Source organism: Microdochium trichocladiopsis (genome assembly GCF_020744255.1).
Source record: "Microdochium trichocladiopsis strain MPI-CAGE-CH-0230 chromosome Unknown B0I36scaffold_21, whole genome shotgun sequence".
In the NCBI taxonomy this organism is placed as follows: domain Eukaryota; kingdom Fungi; phylum Ascomycota; class Sordariomycetes; order Xylariales; family Microdochiaceae; genus Microdochium; species Microdochium trichocladiopsis.
In genome coordinates this window covers 31,348-51,658 of record NW_025763564.1, presented here as the reverse complement: position 1 = coordinate 51,658, position 20,311 = coordinate 31,348, and the positions used below count along the sequence as shown (strand labels likewise).

Genomic DNA, 20,311 nt, shown 5'->3' with positions numbered 1-20,311 from the left:
CTCTCCCCAGTATAATCTTAAGGCGGTGGCGATTATGACTTGCGGTCGGCACCACCACCAGCGCCTCGGCAAGCCCAGCTGGAAGAATATGGCCTTGACTAGTAGTACTTCTTTGACCGCTTCCCCAGGACGGCGTGAGGCTTTCTATTTTGACGAACCCAGCACCCACGCGGCCAAGGGCTGCGAGTCACAGCCAGTTGCTCACATGACCGACGTCCGACCTTCTAAACCAGGTCCCGACCTTCTGCAAGACGGTCGCGCAAGCTTTGAGTCTCATCAACCGCAGGTAAGGGGCAGACCCTCTCGCTTCAGGCGCCGTCACGAGCCAGGCAAATGCATCAAGAACGGCAATCAAAATGAGCTCCCGCTACCCCACGCCGGCATCAGTTCCGCCGCGGCCAGAAGCCGAGTCCCAAGCGCAATTTCGCAAGGGCGCTCCTCCTTAATACATTATGCTTCTTGTTGAGGATTTGAGGCCGAGTGAGCCTCATTCCTTGCAAACTTTACGAGTTCTCCCAAGCCACTTGACTGTATCCGTAAGGTCCCGTCTGGCTATCATGTCTTTGATAGCTTTCACCTCATGTCGTAGTAAAGACAAATTGTGCCCCCTGTCAAGGTGGATCAGGCCTTTTGTACAGGACAGAGGATACGAAAAGCGTTGGGGAGGAATTATGCAAGAGCAGAAAATGATGGTACTGTACAAGTTGTTTCGTCATATTGACTTGCTTCGCGAACTCATGAACCACCGTCTGACTTCACAATATAGGACGAGACACTACGCTATTTTATGTATAGCACGTACAACGGGCTGTAATATCATGACCCTAAGTAAGAAGCTTGCTATAGACTGAGGGTGCTGAGCCCTATCTAGTCGGAAACGCGTCACTCTAGGGAATTTGTTTCTGCTAGCTGGAAAGGAGAGCACAAGGACAGATTATTTACTGATAAAAGTTACCTTTTTATTTACGAAAGCATAAACTAGAGGTCCGCGATTAGAGTGTTTTCGATATTCCATAGGAGAGCAGTCATATAACCATCACCATCACATTCCGACAATTTGTTATATTACTGGTCAGCAATGAAGTGTTAGTAATACCAACTCAACGTTATTTAATCCAGCTTGGTACCCTACATGAACACAAACGGTTGCGATAAAGGCTGCTGTCAAATCCAGCCCAGATGCCAATCAAGTCATATGCAAAACGGTTATGAGAAACAAAAGGGTTTGCCTTCGGATACAAAAGTCATGTCCCTATCATCAGGATAGATAGAAGAGAGCTCCAGTTTCAGAAGGAGCAGCGCGACCGCAATTTGCAGCTAAACCGATAGGGCGAGATCAAACTTTCGATCACAATAGACCGATTACATTCCACGGAAGGGGAACAATTGATCCATCCCCCACAGGATACGTCAAACTTGAACGTCCCCCAGGATATAAGGCCTGTGCTCACTTCGAAAAATTGGAGAAGCTTCTAGTGTATTTTGACAAACGTGAAGTCTAGTAAGTATAAGGAGGGGAAGGAATTAACAAAAAGCATCTTCACTACCTTCATTCCGTCATATGTACATCTATTCAACGCTACTTCTTAAAGCTGTCTTATAAGTAAAGCAATATAACTTATGCCCCATTTAGAATTCAGGGCATAGTTATTACTATCTACCCCTAATTAAACTACCTCTACTACATTAAGAAGTGACGTAAGTGTGTCTATAATACGGAGTCCATTCGCTGGGTAATTTTGTGAGCACCACATAGGTTAACACGCACTAAGACGTTGAGAATGCTAGATAAGACGTGAAACTAAGCAAGCTATACTAACCTTGAGACTCGCACGCGGCTAAAAAATGGAATATCATAGCAGGAGTCTATTTTATTGCCAGATATATGATCGCCGATTTGACCCAGACTCGATGCTTTAATGGAAGACTATGGAAATGCAGAGAAGACACGCCCAGCAAGTTATCAGGGCTTCTCTGCGCTTCTCACTTTAGTCACTGTCGATGGCAACGACGGGCGTGAATGTCTTCTTCACTGCCACTGCGACAGGCTTGTTGTTACCAAATTTTATCGCTGCTCCAGGCGGTAAATGCTCGTCGTCGCACCTGCCTTTGTCTGCCCCGACCGCCTTTTTGATCTTCCAGGTCCCGTCTGCTGACACAACGATGGACTTGATGTGTAATGCACCGTCTTCCTCAAGTTTGTCGCGAACCCCAGCCAGCCATTTGTCGATGCGCAAGCTGTATGGCCGAGCATCACCCGAGCACAGTGGGCACTTCCATTTGTCCACGAAGGAAGGTTCGTTGGGGCAACTCTGACACGATGACCCCCCTTTTCCGCACGTGCAGGTCTTCTTTTTGCCTAACCGGGAATTCAACCAGGTCTCCAGATCGAAGCACTCAAGATGTGTGCAATCCACGCCTCGCACCGGAGTCTTGAAGATTCCGGAGGTGAATGGGTCTGCCAAATCAATGGCCAGTTCGTGATTAACCATCGCAATGTCATCATCAGTACTGGCTGTAGTGCTCGCTAAACGTCGCCTGATGACTTCCAGAGTCTCCGAGGATTGCTGAATGCCGTGAGTCTTGACCAAATTCAAGATGGCAGAGTGACTGAGCGTTTCGACGAGCTCTACCGCGAGATATGGGTGGCTGTTCTTCGGCGCTTCCCGTGGGCGCGCAGCAGTTTCCGGAATCCAGACATGAAGGTGATTCTCCTCCAAGAGCGCTTTTGCTGGAACCTCAACCGGTAAGTCTTTGGAATGGTGCGCCTTTCGCCGTAAGGTCAAGCCAGAGTGATTGACTTCTAGAAAGATGTGTTCAGGCCAGACAACGTCTTTCATGACCCACTCGCTGGCAGTGATGCTCTGCTGTTGCTGCTGCTGCTGCTGCTGGTCGAGCAGATAGCAGCAGCGGATCCGGACGCGTAAGGTTCCGTTGGTGTATCTCTGAATAGGTAGTAGATCATCGGGATCAGGTTCGACATGTGTCAAACGATCACGATCTTTAGGACTCAAGCGGAAGCTGAATTTGTGGACCACGGCTTTAGGGGCAATTGAGGTAGGACCTAACACGAGTCTCCTGACTGACTGGTAATACCGCTCGTTCAGTGCTTCTGGTCGTATGGGACGGCGCTTTGGACTACGAATGTGGGCATGATGAAAGGATTGCATGATGCAGTAGTCACTCCGCGAATCGCTTGTATATTGGCCGAGGGCAATTCGGGCATCGCGGCCTGGGAACAAGAGGCCGGTTGAGATTGGTTTCGTTGGTATTGGCGGTGTCACAAAGGGTTGTAGAGGCTGAACATGCCCTCTGTGAATCGTACTGATAGCCATTGAAGCCTGCACTACGGGGAGTCCGGATGGATATCGCCTACTCGCCCCAGTGACCGGGAATACAGGCGAGTGAGCTGAAACAGGCGAGCCACTGGACCAGTACGCACCGGAAGAAGCTCCGAAACTAGCGTGCTGACTTCTCGATGGTTCCGAGACATGCGCATTCGGCCGCGGATGTGTCTGCTCTACGGAAGATTGAAGTCTCTGGGGTTGACCGTGCCAGGCCAGACCCGGCGCCTCAGTACGCAAGGCGTGCTGTGTTGGCGCTGCCGTCAGCGGATATGGTGCTTGCGAGGTCATAGAAAATAAACTCATCGAAGTTGCTGACTCAATGGGCTGAACGGCGACTCCTTGGGAAACGCTGGCAGGATTGTCGTGAAGAGGTTCAATGATCGCGGACATCGTTTGGCTTGGCAGGGTCGTCCACTGTTGGTTTGGTGCCGCTGGAGAGGGGGCATTTCCGACAAAGCTCTGAGCATTGTTTGGCACAGCTGTTCGCAAGGTCGATTGTTGAATATATCGTTGTTGCTGATGTTGATTATATGGAGGCATGGCTCGATAAAGTGTGCGGGCGGTGTGGGCCAACTCCTTGTATCGCTGGACAAGACTGTCGTTGTAATTCGTATATGCAGGATTCTGTGCCTTTGACATAAAAGAACCATCCGCGGACCGATGAAAGTCCTGGTCCTCCTTGAATATTGACTCCATCTGCGTGCCGACAGGCCCGTCCGGAACACCTGCTGTCCTCCTGGATGCACGGAAGACGATGAGTTGCAAGACGTCTGAGTGCATATGCAGCAGTCTTAGCAACTCATCCATCAGCAGTGGGAGACCGTATGCCGCATGATTCTTCATCAACTCGGTCCATGAAGTGGCCATACAAAAGAGGAACTCCACCACGGCGTTCAGCGAGTCAGAGTACGGTGGAAAGCGCTGCATGCTGGAAAAAGGTGCCGGAAAGTTGGCAAAACACTGTAGCAGATCTGGTCGCATATTTGAGTTGTCTTTGAGGATCGCACTCAGCGTTCGTAGTCCATGCTCTGCCAATGCGAACAAGTGATCATCATTTTTGAATAACCCTCGAATTTCGAGTGGCTTCGCGGTCCAAGTGCAAAAGACCTGATGTAGCACGACATAGAAAAGATCGCCCGTCGCGCAGGCGTCCTTGAGTAGTTGGAGTCGTGGTTGCTCAAGAGCTGGATCTAGCTGTTGCTCGCCGCCGCATCGACGCGCTACACCTGCCAGGACCTCAGGCACGTTCCAGGACTGTATAAACTCAAGATCTTTCGGCAATACACGTCGCCTCTTAGGAGCGGCAGCTTCATCCACGGTCGTTTGATAGCGTTGGCGCGTTTGGTGACTCGCTGTATATATTGCAGACGCCACAGGCGCGGCCAGTGTGGCTGGCTTTTCGGCTGAGGCTCGAGTAGCGCTGCAAGCAGCGTTGCGCGCATGCGTCATAGCTTGGGGATCGGTGGTGCTTTTTTCGTGTGATCTGAATGGGTGCGGATCTCTTGTCAGGCTGCCGGGCTGGATGCCGAGGTTACCTTATATGGTATTGCTGTGGTTTGTGGGTCGGCACCGCACCCAGGACGAAGGCAGGCTGCAGTGGGGCATCCCCTAGTCACGCCAAGGCACAGGACCCCTGTTCACGCGCTCGGTTAGTGGGGCCGATGCAAGTGCCACGGCCCACTTTTGTGCCGCTCGCATGGATGGTGTCCACGGGTGCCTACGCAGTACGCGGCATGGAAGGGTGCATGGGCCAGGGGTTGCCTGCGCCTCAATTTGCCCGAGGGAATGAGGGAACTTCCACACGTCGGCCACCACCCCAAGGCGGAATGCCTGGTCGCCATTAATCGGCGGGAAGGGCTTTGTCTAGCCCCAGCCCAGCCTTGTCGGAAAGGGCAAGTCGGGGAGAGAGACAGCCATTGAACATGATGCGCCATCCGGGTGGCGTCGACCTCATGACACAGAAGTGGGGTCCTGCACCTTCAAGCGTGCTTCGCCGCTGCAGGGATGGCCTTGCACCGGTGCCCCTTACCGCAGGACGTCGAAGCAGCGACCGTCGACGGGTGCCCTTCGGGGCCCAGAGAATTCAGGGACCTCACCTCACGCCTGTCCCCGGCTGCGAGGAAAGACGGGTAATTCGACCCACCGTAGTTGTCCAGTTCATGTCGTGGCACGTGCGGCCAAGTATTGGAAGTTCTAGAAAGAGCCGCGCGCAAGGCCCTTTGAAAGGACGTCCAATTAAGGTTCTCTCTACGTTCATCTCATCGACAGGCGTCATTGAGCCCCGTCGGATTGCTAGCTGACGCACAATCTGACCGGGTCCGCGAGCGGACCTGCATCCGGTGCCGTCAGATCTATGCTATCGCATCATCCGTCGCGTTGCTCTCGTTCGTCCGCGATCCGGTCGGATGTGCACACCTTTCTGCACTGTGGCTGTCATGTTCCAGGTTTTTCTGCGACAGCATGCTCTGTGGGTTTTGGTAATTAAAAGCTCAATCACTAAGTCGGCATTGAGAACTTGAATGACGTTTAGGGTGTAAATTTAAAAGCTGTCTATAGTTATAGGAGACACAACGAGCTAGATCTCTTTCTCCTTCATCGTTTGCGTTTGGTGGGTGGAGTCTGACCTGCCATAGCACAGCTACGTCGGTCTTAGCACAGTCCTAAGTCTTGGCGCCGCTGACTCATCAAGGACCACACCCAATCGTCCTGCCACACCGCGTCATGATTCATTCCTGCGATGTTCTTAATCAACGCGTCGTCTGATGGTCTTTTTGAAAGAAATTGTACAAATCACTTGAGACAAAAGGTGATTCACTATCTTCCCTAATAAATATGCGGGTCGCCCTGCTATGTGGTCAAAGAATACCGTCTCTTCTACCTTTGGCAGCGACTCACTAGTTTTGGAGAAGGCCTGCGGGTGCAGTGCATGCGAGCATGCCCCAGTTGACAGAAGCGCTCAGCAGTTCCAGGATAGGGTTAGACATGCGCACTTATTCAGTTTTGTGGCAAAGCTCTTTAGAGCATAGATACTCCTGTGGATTAGTAGAAAAGGGTGCGGTGGGGGATCGCCATCTATCAGAAAGAGAAATGCAAATGGGCGCTGTTCTTTTGTCTAATGAACGAAAATGATGGGAGCTGCACGAATCGGAGTGGCAGCGAAGGCCAGAACGGTAGACTTACCAGCTCACACTCCAGCTAACCTTAGTTCGGCCAATATCCAGGTTACCAAAAAGAGCCTTAAATGCAGCTCTGCTGACATCTATGGCTTCCTTGGCGCAGCTGGGACACTTGTCGCGCACAGTGACAACCACTTGAGTGCCATCCGGAGCGGAGAGTGTGACCTTCTTGTTACAAAGAGGGTGGCTAGGCAGGCCAGGGCCGGCGTTGGTGAGCGTGCTGATGCTGTTCCAAAACTCTTCCGACACGGCAGCGAATAAACCCGTATCATTCTGCACAGAGTCATCATATCCACAAGCACCAAGGCCGACATCATAGTAAGTGATATCCCCGGTAATGGAGTAAGTGCGTTCGCTGCTAGCAGGCGACTCGGAGGTTTCTTCGGGAGCACCAGAAACCGAAATGGCAGCCACAGAGAAACCCACTACAGCGCTTAATGTGGCGGCCGCCACCTGCGCTGTGTATTCACTAGCAGAGGAGCTGGAGTCTGCACTAGATACGATGACGAGTCCAGAACTAGGCGTGGCCGAAAAGTCCTCTTCGCATCTATGGCGTTTGTTATGCGCGTGAACGCGCTGTTTTGGATGCCGCCGGTAGCGCTCGTGGCCGTGGAGGTCCGCAGCGACAGCACACGCTAGAAGAACACTGGCAATGGTGATAGACTTCATGGCTGTGGTCATGCGCTGTGCTGGGAGATACGTTCGCTTTTGATGCCGTTCTGTCGCTGATAGCGAAGCTGCTTCAGGAGAGAATTATCTGTTCTTACGTAGTTCCTGATGCGGGAGAAAACGTGACAAGTAGCAGTCGGTAGCAACTCGAGCCAGGACCACCTGGGAGTTCTCCAGCATGTAAAGTAGGGTTAATGACTCAGGCTCGAACAAGGTTCTTCGAGAAGCGAGATATATAGGTACAGGAATCTACGGCAGACAAGAAAATGCCCACCTCGCCTTCAAATATGGGTCGTAAAACCACAGGGTGCCGTTGGGATCAGTAACTTGTTGGAAGATGCACTCCATAGCAGCGCACATCAAGAAGGTCATAGTAATCAAGGGCTTACTTTAGTCACAGCCTGTCACGCCGAAGCTTGACCCACGCGTTTCGGCTCCGGTAAAGTCATGACTGCCGCGGACATAGAGATGACCAATTACCAAATGGTCACAGCAGATGCTGTTTTTAGTCTACAACTCTCCCAGTTGAGCGGCATTTTGAGTAGGCGTCAGCTGAAATAGTCCGAGTAACTTGATCATATCCCGCTCAGTAACTCACCCGTTACGTTGCGGATGCAATACGGCGGCTCAGGTACCTTGAGACTGCATACTGCCGCACGTCAAACTAGAATGCATACCGGAAGTCAAATTCGTGTCGGATATAGACCATCATGTCGAAACGAAAAGTATTATGCAACGTCCCGGCAACGGAGGCTCTCGGCAGTATGAGGATTGGCATAATCCCGGGGGAAGTTGAGAAGGTCTCGGGCGCCTTGTGAGTGCCGTGGTTGCGGGGCGTGGCGGCAGAGGTAGGAGAACCTGTAAAGTGGGGTCAACGGCGCCCGAGTCATTCTCCACCAACCTCACTTTATGCCTGAAGAAAATGTGTCATCTGGGAAGAGGCAAGTCGAGTCATACGCGCTGCCCTACCTTCGAATTATACCGTGATCAATTTTCCGTAGAGATGTCTCTGCGCTGCGCCACCGCATGATCCAGAGTTTTCTCGTGGTTATGAAGTGAGATCCTCTGTGGGGGAGCAAAGACCCGCAGCGGGTCCCTTAGCACGCCTCCTAGCTCAACTTTCAACGACGCCTTGCCATACAAGCACAGTCTCGACGACCGGATCAACACAAACCCAACGATGCGTCGAGAACCTAAGCTGACGCTTCCGTGCCACGGTTATCGACTGGTGCGCACCCAACTATCGCGTGAGTTGTTGTTCCCACATGACTGCATACCGTGCATGGCGCCTGAGTTGCACAGGTACAGCTTCGGGGCTTGGATGGAATCATCAACGAATGCTGCGTCGGGACGTTGAAATGATTGAGTGAGCAAATGCGGGTACCAAATCTGCTGGGGAGTTCTCCGATCTGGTCACTACTAACAGGTCATTTGTATCAATGCTAATGTACCGCGAATGACGGAGTTGGCAGGTTGAAAAGATGTCCCAGAACTAACATGTCTGCACCGTCGGGTGTTGAACACTTCTACCTTTCTGCCGTCTTGTTCGATAGCATCGCACGAGTCATATCTTCGCTCGCTCCGTTCGAGTCAAAGCGCGTCGTCATATTCATCGGTACGATATGTAACCGTTACGTTGTATTGATCACGCGGATCGCGTCTCCACAAGCTCTAGTAGCATTATTAGGTACTTAGTCGGTGGCCAACTCGAGTGACTGCTCGCGGGCAGAGGGAAGAAGAGTTCTTTGAAGCTCGAGAAGCAGTATCCCAGATCGCTTAGCACACCGTTCATCGTGACCCCATTTCCAAAATCAACACAATTACAGCGAGCCGCCTGCTGGTGCTTGGGTAGCTGACGCCTTCCTTGGCAAGGCCAAGCTTCCTCGCTTCTGAAGGCGACCCAAGGCTCTGGCACGAATGCAGCCGTTTGTCGCAGGCCGTCAGCGAAATATGAGTCTGAGGCATATACCAGAGTACTATACCTTGCTTGTGCGATACGCGCTTCTCGAAGAACCCCCCCCCCCCCCCAGAACCGATGGCAGACACGGCCGTTGAAGAAGTCGAAGAAGTCAAAGACGTCATCCATGTAGTAACCGACCACAGCGGAGCATTAGCTCAGAAAAAAAGACCATTATGTCACCCATACATAACTCGCTTGAAGAGAGAAGAGCAGAGACAATCAGCAGAAAGAGGACCCAGCCGGAAAGACGGTGGTCCTTGCGTGCCGAGGCGTCGAGGCACGAAAGCCATTACGCGCCAGGGAGACATGAAGCGTCAGCTCACCTGTACGAGTCAAATTCGCTGACAAGGAGTACGAAGAAATCAGAGTACTCGATCAAGTAGGCCATTGCTGAAGCCAATGAGAGAATTTCGTTTATAGCTTTGATTCTTGATATGTGTGCCATTCTCAAGTGATTGTCTCCTTGGGAATGAGTAGTTGTTTTACGATGCCTCATTGCAGTCTAAGTACGCTGCCGAGCCAAGAACGCAAACGTGTAGCACGTTATGCATAATGATAGTGTAGCGGTATATCTTCCTGAGGTGCAACTAAACTGTACATCAATTTTCGACTCCTGTCGATGATAGGGTTGATTCCACTCCAGATAAACATAAGGGTACCCTTCATCCTCGCTCCTCAGCTCTCAACCTCAAGGCATTCTTTCTAGGTATTATTCTAGGAGTCTGTAAGTACCATAGTGATAGCGCCCCCAGGGTCTGTTATGTCTTCTCGAGTCTCTTAAAAAGGAGCATTAGTGCTGAATAGCCTCACACGTGGTTGGCTTGCTGGACTCTACTTTCGGTCAAGCTGTCATATTCTCTTAAATTCCAGTATAAGACGTAGAGAAGCGCTTCGGAGGCGAAAGTAGATGGGCCCAGTTCATTGCGAATGGGTTGGCTTTGCAACTTCTGACACCTGTTCATAATCTACCTCCGCCCCGCTTAGAAATTGCCATAGTGTCCAAAGACAGAGAACAATTGAGATGATACTTCTAATAACTTCGCTTGACGAGTTCGGGTCTACCATGATGAATGGCGTAGGTGCCTACTTGAGCACTGCTCCCGGACAACCAGAGGAAAGGAAGGCTAAAGTTGAGCGCATTCTAAGAAATATCGCAATGATCAATACACAACCCAATGACATATGAACCTGCTGCTTCTTACGCAACCCATGTGGCGGTTGCTCTCGCATGACTTCGTGGAGTTATTTCTGGACTTTTACGTAAAAGTCCTGCGAACCTTACATGGGGTACTTGAGGTCCATAAGCTATACGATCTGACCACACTTACTACATATCGTCACACAGGCCTATTCAGTTAATTGCCTTTGTTCTACCACGGAAACAACTCTGTCCCCACTTTGATCAAGCTCCCGGACGTAGCGCATTTGCAGAAAGTCCGCTATCATGTCCGTAGTCTTCGCAAAGTCTGTTTCTTACGGGACGTCCTCAGACTTCACTACGGCGAAGCCAATAGACTTGATGTCTTTGCCTGTGACTAACATGAGGACCTTCTCGACCACCCACCAACCGCTGGACCACTTGTCGGTTCGCGTTCCAGCGGGAACACGCCACTTGGCAGTGATCGAACCATAGCCCGCGTCTGTGTATGCTTGTCGGAAGAAGGTGACAACTCGTGATGGCTCTTGCCGTGGAGTAGGATCGAACATGTATGCGGTGCCGGTGTCTTTATCCACGTGAAACAGGATCCAGTCGTCGCCGTCGAGCCAAAGGATCACCAACGCTGCCGTGGTCTGGTCCGTTTCATCTGGAACAGTCTTTCCCAGGGTCTCAATGTCAAGTCTTTGGCTCTGTAGCATACGGAATGACGGCAGCACCATACGTGTCGCCAAGAATGTCCCATACTCAACTTGTTGAGGATCAAGATGATGCTGTTGCAGTCGCTTGGCCAAGGTGGCGAGAAGCTTAGGTCCATGGATCCGTCTGAAAGCCTCCTGACTTGCAGGTGATGATCCCGTCGCTGATGTGCGGTTGCTGAAGACTGGATGGCATCCAATGTCGGAAGGCGAAAGATATGGAGTATCAGCCGGTCTGTCGTATAGAAGTTGTAATTTCTCATTGAATGCAACCGTTCTAGATGTTGGCCAGCTCCTGATCTTCTTCGAAGCCTGGATCCAGCGGACCAACGCACTTGCCATCAGAGTTGGGCACTAGCCAATCTGACCTTGGTCGATCGCGGCGATGAAGCGAGTTCCCTCATCGGCCGGACTCGCATCTGGACCTTGGAGATCCCGATGCTTCTTTTCGGGCATTGCTCGGCATGGGCTTTCGTGGGGCGAGTGAGTAGATCTACGACATTGCTGACCTGTGAGCCTCTCTTTGTGATGAGTGATAATGTCGAAAAAGTGCATGCGCTTGGCTTGGACGGCAAAATAATGCGAGTTGAATTCTCCAGGCCTCGAGCTCACTCGGTCGCACGATAAGCAGGCTTGCCCCATGTAGTCGGTTCGCAAGAAGGAGTTGAAAGTCTTAGCAGGCAGGCGAACAAGTCAGGGGCGCGTCCCAGACATCTGGTACTAGGAGCGAAGGAGGACCTGCAGTATTCGTGGCACGTTATTGCTAGACTCAACATCAGTATGGTTCGGCACCTCCAGAAATGTACAGGTTAGATATAGGTCTACCTAAATTCCTTTCTTTAGCATCCTTTGGAATGACCCGGCGTGGTCTAGTTTCCTGGAGACTTACCTCGAGGTAGAGCTGGTTCAAGCCATCAAGGGTGTGCAGCGGATCGCTTATAACAAATTGGCTTTTAATCCAAACAGATTATTGTTGCAACTTTTCGCAACCGTGCACATAAAAGAGACTCGTGCGGCAGAGGAGTATGAGATACTGCTCAAGACTACCACACCCGTAGGACATGCGTCAAGATGTCTACCTTCCTTCTATCGACATTAGGGGTTGATCAAGATGCATTATCGATAGCGCTGGGAGCGGACATAGACTTTCCACGTTGCTCCAGTCCTGAGGTGATACAGCCGAATACGCATCTAAATCAGGATTTTGTCCTTAAGCCCGTCCTAAATAGTGATTGCTCACGCATCACGAGCATCCAGCCAAATGGCCGCAGCTGGCCCCTACCACTCGCGTGCGCAGCTTTGCCTAGAGAGGAGAACAGCCCCCCATTCAAAGGTACACAGATTGGGTCGAATGGAAGCATCAATATCGCTGAACTCGGCCAGGAAAACCAAGCTCTAGCTCAGCGACAAGAGTCACTCGTAACTCAAGTGTACAACTATCTTGACCTGGGAAATCCAGCAGAAGCATGGAGCCTCGACGAAGAGCTCAGCAGTATCAGCGGCATATCTGTGCAGCAGTTACGTAGAGACGACTGCTTAGCAAGCAGCCTAGCAAGACCACCTTCCAAGGTGGGTTTCGTTCCACGGGACATGCATGTCAAGGCAGGCGAGTCACACTGACAGATTGATAAACCACAGGGCAGTGCCGCAGCCCAAACACAGAAGTCCACGCGCTGGATGGCCTTGAAGCTGTATATCCAGGCGTGGGAGACCTTGCAGGAGCAGAACAACACATCAAAGACCCGCGACTGATAGCAGATCCACCCATACAACCGACAGATATTGTTTGATTGACTGTATAGGTCGGCGATTAGCACAGACTTTTCAAGGCACGCGATTCGACATGTTTTCTCCGGAGCGGGTGAAAAAAGGGACAGACGCTATCAGTTCGGCGTTTGGCCATAATCCAGGATTGTTGTTATGGCTGCTGTATCTTTTGTGTCTCTAGCCACTTGAATGAGTCGGCTACGTTGGACCCGTCAATGCCCCTACTCGGGATCGGGTAGTCGTACCATTCCATATAGCCCTGATATATCGTCCGTTCTATTTTGGTATCCCGCATCACATTCCATTTGTTACATAATGCCGAGATCTTTGTCAAGATTTGCGTGCTCAGCTGGTTTCTAATTATAGGAGCTCCACCTCTGCATCCGCTCGTTTTCTTTTGTCTTGAACTCTATAAAGTCTAGAGTTGAGCACACCTCTTTCGTCGTCATCGAAAATCACGATTGCAACTGTACGACTGTGAATACGGTTGCTCCAGCACCTGCCGCTACTATTCATCTTTACTGCGCCTCAACCTTATCTCAAAACCTTTCACAGCAACTAACATGCATCTGATAACACCATTCATCGCCGCCATGGCCTTAATGCCAAGCAATGTCTTTGCAAGACATCATCATGAACAACTGAGGACCCCCAGCGGAGTCACCGTGGAGCTGATCAATGCCGACGGCGACATATTCTATCTTCAAGGCTTTTCTGCCAACCAATCTGTGACTTTGCAGCCTAGTGCTGACTCGGGTTACATTGGAAAAGTCCGCATCCCGTTCACTGAAGCTGCAGGGCAAGCCGCCTCGTCGGACGTTCAGGCCGACTTCCGATGCGAGCTTCGTAATGCTGGCCAGAACAACAACCGAATCATCGTCACGCGAGGCAAGAGCATCGACTTCAACTTCGGAGTTGGCAAAGCTTGGACACTTCAGCCTGGCGGGCCTGTCGAAGCTTCTAACTTGCGCGTCACGTGCGATCCAGCACTGAGAAAGACAGATCCCGATCGGCGTGATGATATCCGCGTAACTGTGTCAAAAAGTGCGCAGGAGTTTGAGCGCCAGCTTGATTTCTCGGACTCGGAGGGTCGAAACGACCAGAGGCAATCGGTTGGTGGCACTTTCACTCATATAGAGCTCTTCGTAGGCCCCGGAGTGGAAAATCAGGCGCTCCGTTGCAAGGCATTAAACGGTGGGCAAGTCGTGCTGCTCAACCGAGGCGTCAACCTGAACAAGCAAACCTTTAGCGACGGAGGCAACGGGAGGTGGACGGTTGCCGGGGGGCATACTGAGATCGACGAGGTCATCTGTAGTCCGACATTCCGCTAGAGGAAGTCTAAGCACCGACAATCCTGCTTCTCTACCCTCTACCACATACCAGCCATTTCCCATAGTATAGATTTCATTTATAGTAGCCCATCTTTATCTGTTCTATTCTGTCTTCGATTAATTAGGAAGTCCAGAGGAATCTGAATCATACTATAATCCGGATGTGACAGGCGGCTGAAATGGACGCCATCTCGAGTCGCAGTCCTATCCAGTCTTGCTCAGGCTCCGCTCAACCCAACCGCCCCATTCCACACGACGACTAGTGTACACTCGACATCTGGGCCCTTTCCCTCCTTTTGCGCCTATAGACTACCGTCCTACAGAATCGTTGGATAAGAGGCTGCACACTGGCAGAACAAGCACAGAACAAATCAAATGGAGACTATACGAGCGCAGCGTGCTTTGTTTTTAAGTCGACTAAGCATATCGTCCGGAGATCTTCCGAGTGGAGGTGCTTGGATACTATAGCAAGCCAATGGAACACGAAGGGAATAAAAATGGGTTGCTCAGACATAAAGACATGCAATGGTCAGCAAGTACGCGGAAAGTCTAGAGGAAGCTACTATTTGTCACGACAGCCCAGTTGATTGGCGCTCTCTGCAGCAACTGCGACTGCACCTGCACACACTGCGGGACGCACAGTGTGGCTGTTGGGCCTTAATAGCACCAACGCGGCCATCACTTTTCACAGCAGCGACATCAGGGGCTGCGCACCCAAGACTGCAAGCCCTCCCTCCTCTACCTTGCCCGCAGACTGGAGGTGTGCCGCCTTGTCTGACTTCTCAAAAAGGTTGTCCCCATGTAGGCCAGAAACTGGCACAATGCTGATTCTATCAGACGCGTGTGACATGGTCAGTTTCGGTAGCCTTGCTGCGGGGGCCGCACTATAATCGCACCAGTCTTACTTGGATTGCACCGGCTTGATCTTAGCGAATGAGTGTGCGACCTGCGCGAAGACAGTCTCCGACCAGTTGGTCAGGTCCCTGAGTCGCGTTAGTCGTAGATAGACATTAACCATGGCAGTCACTTACATTTTAGTAGCAATTATAATCAGCTGCTCCTCGACACGGAGCTTCCTAGAAGACAGGAGGGACGCAAGCCTTTGGCTCGAACACGCTCCGTAGTCATCAGCAGACGCATCTACAGCCCAGAGGGCAACATCGGCATTTCCAGGAATGTCTTCGGTGAAATGGTTAGTCTTTTTCGGATGTGGAGGATAGTCATGGTTACCTATGATCGTGTATTGGGCCGAGGGGCCGTAGAATGAAACGGGCCTGCCTTGCTGTCGGTAAACCGTTGCGATGCCACGATAATCGCGAACCCGACTCTTCTCGATGGGTGCAATCTCAGGAAGGGAAGCGCCGCACTAGAATTGAATGTTTTAGCTGGGATGGGACCAGGGCCAGTCATCTTACTCGCGATTTACCGTGAAGACCAGGTGCCAGGTCAGAGTCTTCTTTCCGGCGTCCGCATCTCCTAGGACGCACATTGTTTTTGAAGCCATTGGACCTGTGTTCGAGCCTGACGTAACTACAAGTGCCGGACGAGGACATGTACGTTCTTGGTGACAGCGGATTAGGGATCACCCTAACCCTAGACCAAGTTTTATGGGTTTTTGGTCTAGTCTATCGGCGGAGCTCGTACAAAGCCGAGGCAAGCAGCTTGTATCTCTCTCTGGGGTCGTCGTGTTGTTTGGAGAGGAGATCGTTCCTTCCGCCCTTCATATGCTAGATCGATGAGTGCTGCAATGCTACTTCCAATGATAGATGAGGATGAAAGGCACTGACTTCCTGGCAAGGGTTTCTTCAAGGCTATATGCACCTATCCTCCTGGCCAGAATTTTATAGAGATCACATGGCGCTTGCCATCTTCGTGCTCCAAGATTACTATGATTCCCCAAGTCCCGTCGATGGGGATAATGGACCCCCTTGTCTCCCAGTGGGGCCACGATGCAATCCTTCTGGTAGGGCTTTGGCTGATGTCCATGCATGGTCTGTTTTTGTCATCGGCTGGAACCATGGCCTGTTCGGCTGGCCGTCAGATTCGTGTCTTTATGCGCTTTCCGATACTGTAGTATTACGACTTACGGCCAGTTAATTCGCCTGCGGTACTGTCTGACTGGATCTTCCATACCATGGATCGATACAAAAGATATCGGAAGATTCTGTTTTTTCCTTCTCACGAGCGACGAATGTTAGCAGACTGTCCCATATCAAAAACTGGAAGTTCTTGAATGATAGTCAGCCTGATAGTTTCTAGGGGAACTCATCCACAAGAACAGGCCGCTGTTTGCAGAAAGAAGAAATGAAGATACCATAATTTCACGACTGCCATGTACCACAATTCTACCGCAGTATCACACCGTGGACAGCAGCAAGGTCATTTCCAACCATCCATCGGTAATGGCCGTGCGTATCATCATTTACCTATCTCATCACACTTTTGGCTGAGATATATCTCGTAACAGTTAGGCACCAAGACAAAGCAATCCACTGGGTTCTCGTATCTTTTACTGCTAAGTTTACTGCTAAGGCAAACCCCCCCCCCCCCCCCCCCCGGGGGAAACTAGCCTATTCTGCCATAAGTTGGTGCAAAGGATACGACGGACGTTGGAGCCCAGATCCCAAGGCGCTAAACACCTCCTGTAACACATGATTTGCTTGTGGATCACCTAATCGGGCAGCGGAAACACACTTCGGGAGTCCTCTACGTGGCTGTGGGTGAGACCCCACCTCTGTACTTGGTAGGGAACACACAGAGTGGGGCCCGACCCACCTTGTCGTTTATCCATTTCCAATGTGTTTGTCTTTGTGCATTGTTTGTTTGAGTTTGTAAAGTTGTTTCTGTACAGCGCCGTAGGTTGTTTTTTGTTTACGTGGGGGCTGCCGTCATTTCCCAGCAAGCAGGTACTGATTTAATCTCATCAGTGCGGAGAGGATGCGAATAAGTGGCCAAGCATGGCTCACATCGAGGATATCACGTTCAAACCGACGCCAGCGTCCAATTTATCACAAATAATCAATAGCGAAGAGCTTTCAATGGAAGAAGACGATGCGTCAGACCTCCTATCCTCTCCTTCCAAAATCCCTGACTACTGGACTCCTCTACGGGCAGGAGAAGTAGAAAAGTTTCATAGTTCCATCAGATTCATCAGACAGTTTGTCTACGCCGCAGCGAACATACCCGGAGGCATTCCTATTTTCATCAGAGACACAATAGACCGGGCGGGCACCCAGCTAAACACACTATCAGAAGAATGCTTCGCTGTCCAAAAGGCCCATGACAAAAGACGAGGCTTTAGTCAAGGATCGTTAGACGGAGCTAAACCAATACGGAGGGTTTTAACCAGGAAGCAATATCAAGTGGAACAGCTCGAGAAGCAATGCGACGTCAGAGATAACACCGCTTTGTCTGAGCAAAGAAAGCGAACGTGGGATGAGTCTAATTGTGAAGAGTCCGAATCGGCGAACCGACCCTTCCAAAAAAGGCAAAGGCACAGATACTATTTCCGCAATAATGGCATCCCTAAAGCTGGATCATCAGTGATGAGGTCTGTGGAAATAAGGCCTCTAAGTGCGACCATGCAGCTTAATATCTAAATAAGAATGCAATACGAAGAAGATATGAAACTTCTTTTCTAACAACAAAAATTCTAGCGGGTACACGTACGTCACGTAGTCGCCCAGCACGAGCAGCACCAGCTCCCGTGGGAAGAGGATGTCGGTGGCATATCCTCGCGTCGAGATGGCCGTGTCGGTCTTGCTCTCGTGGGCGTCGACCTGCCACGCGGCAATCTGGTGGTGAGCGGGGACCGTCTTGCGGCCCGGCTTCGGGCCCCGTGCTCGGAGCGGGAGTAGGAATGTGCAGCGAGAACCGGCTCGCTCGCAGTTGAAGCACTTGCCCAACGACGACGGCGGCGGCGGCGATGTTGTCGTGGTCGCGAGGGCGGTACCGGTTGCGTGGGTGCGGCCCTCGGCCCCGGCAGTCAGGGAGCACCGGCGCTTGCAGAGCCGGCATGCATCGCAGGCCGGCAGAGAGTGTCCCTTTACAGGCGCGGGTGATGGAACTGGTGAGGGCAGTAACAACGACAGCTGGCCATCGCCGTCAGCCGGGCTGGTGGTCATGACCAGCGGCAGCGGTGCGTGAGGGAACCGCCGCACCTACCCTGCGAATGCACCAACCCTGCGAAACCCGATGGGGAAGGCTGGCTGGAAGGAGGCCGCAGATTTGTGCTGGATCACGATGTTCCGCTGGCTGGGCACAGCAGCATGGATTGACGGGATGCTCTTCGTCACAGTTGCACATGTCAGCGTTACTCGCGATGGCTGTACCCAGGCAGTGATGCGTAATGTACGTATGATTGACATTGCGGCTGTTCTCACTGGCGACGGACGGGACCCATTCCCCCGGGCCGGGACCCGACGCTGTCAACCACTCACCGGCTCCGGACGGCACCAGCCGCCTTCCCCACACTCCCCGTGTTCTCGGACCAAATGCTCCGGCACACACCCGGTGTTCTCGGACCAAATGCTCCGGCACACAGTAAAGTAATAGTACGTGCAATTTTGACATCATCTTGGGCTGCTGCCCTACTGCCTATTTTACATTACCACCGCCGCGGGATATCCCTGCCCCCAACCGCATTGAATAGCCAGCTGATGCCAACCATGAGCGTCCGCCGCCAGCTCCGCGGCCAGTGGAAGATGCTGCCGCTCCGCCAGGCCAGCCACGCAGAGTGGCCTGTCCACTCCTCCCGACCACCGATCACGCCGTCGTGCTGGCCGAGGTACGCCAGGTTGGGCTTTTGCTTGTACACAAAGGACGGGGCTTGCAGCTCCTCCTCTTCGGCCGCGTTGAGCTGCCTCGCGAGATACTCTGCCTTTTACACCGCCACCTCGGCCAGCGTAGGTAGCGCGTAGCCTTCGATGTCCGCGCAGTCGCCCAGCGCATAGACATCCGGCATGATCTTGCCGTCATGCCCTGTCTCTTTCCCGTGATATTTATCGCCTGCTGCCTCCGCGCACCTCACGCGGAGCCTCCTGTCTGTCACAATGCGCTGCAGCTTGCCCGCCTTCTGTACCTCCTGCATCTTCTCGACCAGCGGGTTCACCCCATACCCGTTGCCCAGATGAGCATCCCGTACCCCAGCGGGCGGTCCTCGCCGTGCTCCTTGGTATAAATGACCCCGCCCTCCACTTTTGTAATATGGCTCCCCGTCTCAATGTGCACGCTGCGGCTCTGCAGCTTGTGCAGGGCGTACCCGGCGAGCCGGTCGTCAAACGTGCCCAGGATCACGGGCGCCACGTCGTGCACCTCGATGCTGAACAGCGCCCCACCACCACCACCTTCCTTCTCCGCTGGTGTCAAGGTGCGGATACAAGAACCGCAGGTCGTGCTGCCACAGGTCGTACAGCTCGGCCGTGGCCTCGTTGCCAATGGCCCCGCCGCCGACGACGACGACGCGCAGCATGTCGCGCTGCTGGGTGCGTGTGAGCCCGGGAGTGGACGCCGCGTCGAGCATCTCGAGCAGGCGCTGCTGGATCTGCCGCGCGTCGTCGGTCGTGCGGAGGAAGTGCGCGTGCTGGACGGCGCCGGGCGTGCCGAAGGTCTGCACGGTGCAGCCGGGGGCGAGGATGAGGATGTCGTAGGGCATGGTGAAGGTATGGGAGTGGGAGAGGTGGTTATCGGCTACGTCCGGGACCGAGGGGCTGCAGTGCAGCGTCTTGCGGGCAAAGTCGATGTCGTCGACGGTGGCTTTGTAGTAGTGCAAGCCTGAGGCGCGGTTGCGGCGGCGGACTGGCTCCTCGGCGAGTCTGGTCAAATGCATCAGTGTCAGGGACATCACGTATTGTCGTTGTGGCCCTGCGGGCATCAGGGCGGTCTAATAACATTGGTGGCATACCTGAAATTGATCATGCCCGCTGCCGCACTCGCAAGCAGCGGTGTGTACTGGATGGTCCTCATGGGCGAGATGACAGTGACATCGTACTTGGCGAGCGACAGCTCGTGTGCGAGCGTGAAGCCACCCCATCCACTGCATATAATGGCAATTTTGCTTTTGGGCATGTTGTCTAGGGCCATGAAGTGATTGATGACGGCCTTCTCAAGGGTTAAGAGTCGTGTTTGTTGTCCGTGTGAGAAGGCTCGGACCAGCTGAAGATATGAGGACGCCTCCAGGAATCTCTGGGTCCCGTCTCCAAATCTCCA

The 20,311-nt window shown here is 52.4% G+C and overlaps 8 protein-coding genes across 8 annotated transcripts; 2 read left to right on the top strand and 6 right to left on the bottom strand.

Annotated features, from left to right (window-relative positions):
- Window positions 1-2,129: 2,129 nt before the first annotated feature.
- Window positions 2,130-3,101, bottom strand: B0I36DRAFT_224357 (uncharacterized protein; the record flags this gene model as incomplete). The annotated part of the gene is made up of 1 exon (XM_046149052.1): window positions 2,130-3,101. A coding segment is annotated over one exon (972 nt), but the record flags the coding sequence as incomplete, so codon positions are not given.
- A 2,168-nt stretch (window positions 3,102-5,269) lies between these two features.
- On the top strand, window positions 5,270-6,094 carry B0I36DRAFT_356884 (uncharacterized protein; the record flags this gene model as incomplete). Its single annotated transcript, XM_046157708.1, has 2 exons — window positions 5,270-5,476; window positions 5,981-6,094. 2 exons carry the CDS (start codon window positions 5,270-5,272, stop codon window positions 6,092-6,094), a joined length of 321 nt encoding a protein of 106 aa, XP_046003727.1.
- Window positions 6,095-6,535: 441 nt separating this feature from the next.
- On the bottom strand, window positions 6,536-6,877 carry B0I36DRAFT_214643 (RlpA-like double-psi beta-barrel-protein domain-containing protein-containing protein; the record flags this gene model as incomplete). Its single annotated transcript, XM_046148951.1, has 1 exon — window positions 6,536-6,877. A coding segment is annotated over one exon (342 nt), but the record flags the coding sequence as incomplete, so codon positions are not given.
- Window positions 6,878-10,182: 3,305 nt separating this feature from the next.
- B0I36DRAFT_356882 (uncharacterized protein) lies at window positions 10,183-11,648 on the bottom strand (the record flags this gene model as incomplete). Its single annotated transcript, XM_046157707.1, has 3 exons — window positions 10,183-10,210; window positions 10,630-11,191; window positions 11,375-11,648. The coding sequence occupies 3 exons, from the start codon at window positions 11,646-11,648 to the stop codon at window positions 10,183-10,185; spliced, it is 864 nt and encodes a 287-aa protein (XP_046003725.1).
- A 1,602-nt stretch (window positions 11,649-13,250) lies between these two features.
- On the top strand, window positions 13,251-14,104 carry B0I36DRAFT_404376 (uncharacterized protein; the record flags this gene model as incomplete). The annotated part of the gene is made up of 1 exon (XM_046161772.1): window positions 13,251-14,104. The coding sequence occupies exon 1, from the start codon at window positions 13,337-13,339 to the stop codon at window positions 14,102-14,104; it is 768 nt and encodes a 255-aa protein (XP_046003724.1). The 5' UTR covers window positions 13,251-13,336.
- Window positions 14,105-14,789: 685 nt separating this feature from the next.
- Window positions 14,790-15,991, bottom strand: B0I36DRAFT_437121 (uncharacterized protein; the record flags this gene model as incomplete). Its single annotated transcript, XM_046162890.1, has 3 exons — window positions 15,531-15,991; window positions 15,136-15,470; window positions 14,790-14,934 (listed from the first exon to the last, which is right to left on the bottom strand). The coding sequence occupies exons 1-3, from the start codon at window positions 15,606-15,608 to the stop codon at window positions 14,790-14,792; spliced, it is 558 nt and encodes a 185-aa protein (XP_046003723.1). The 5' UTR covers window positions 15,609-15,991.
- Window positions 15,992-16,282: 291 nt separating this feature from the next.
- Window positions 16,283-18,228, bottom strand: B0I36DRAFT_356879 (uncharacterized protein; the record flags this gene model as incomplete). Its single annotated transcript, XM_046157706.1, has 3 exons — window positions 16,283-16,323; window positions 16,531-16,619; window positions 17,774-18,228. 3 exons carry the CDS (start codon window positions 18,226-18,228, stop codon window positions 16,283-16,285), a joined length of 585 nt encoding a protein of 194 aa, XP_046003722.1.
- A 482-nt stretch (window positions 18,229-18,710) lies between these two features.
- On the bottom strand, window positions 18,711-20,170 carry B0I36DRAFT_378683 (uncharacterized protein; the record flags this gene model as incomplete). The annotated part of the gene is given in 5 exon segments (XM_046160720.1): window positions 18,711-18,983; window positions 18,993-19,084; window positions 19,222-19,424; window positions 19,450-19,917; window positions 20,007-20,170. Coding segments are annotated over 5 exon segments (1,200 nt in total).
- Between the last annotated feature and the right edge of the window lie 141 nt (window positions 20,171-20,311).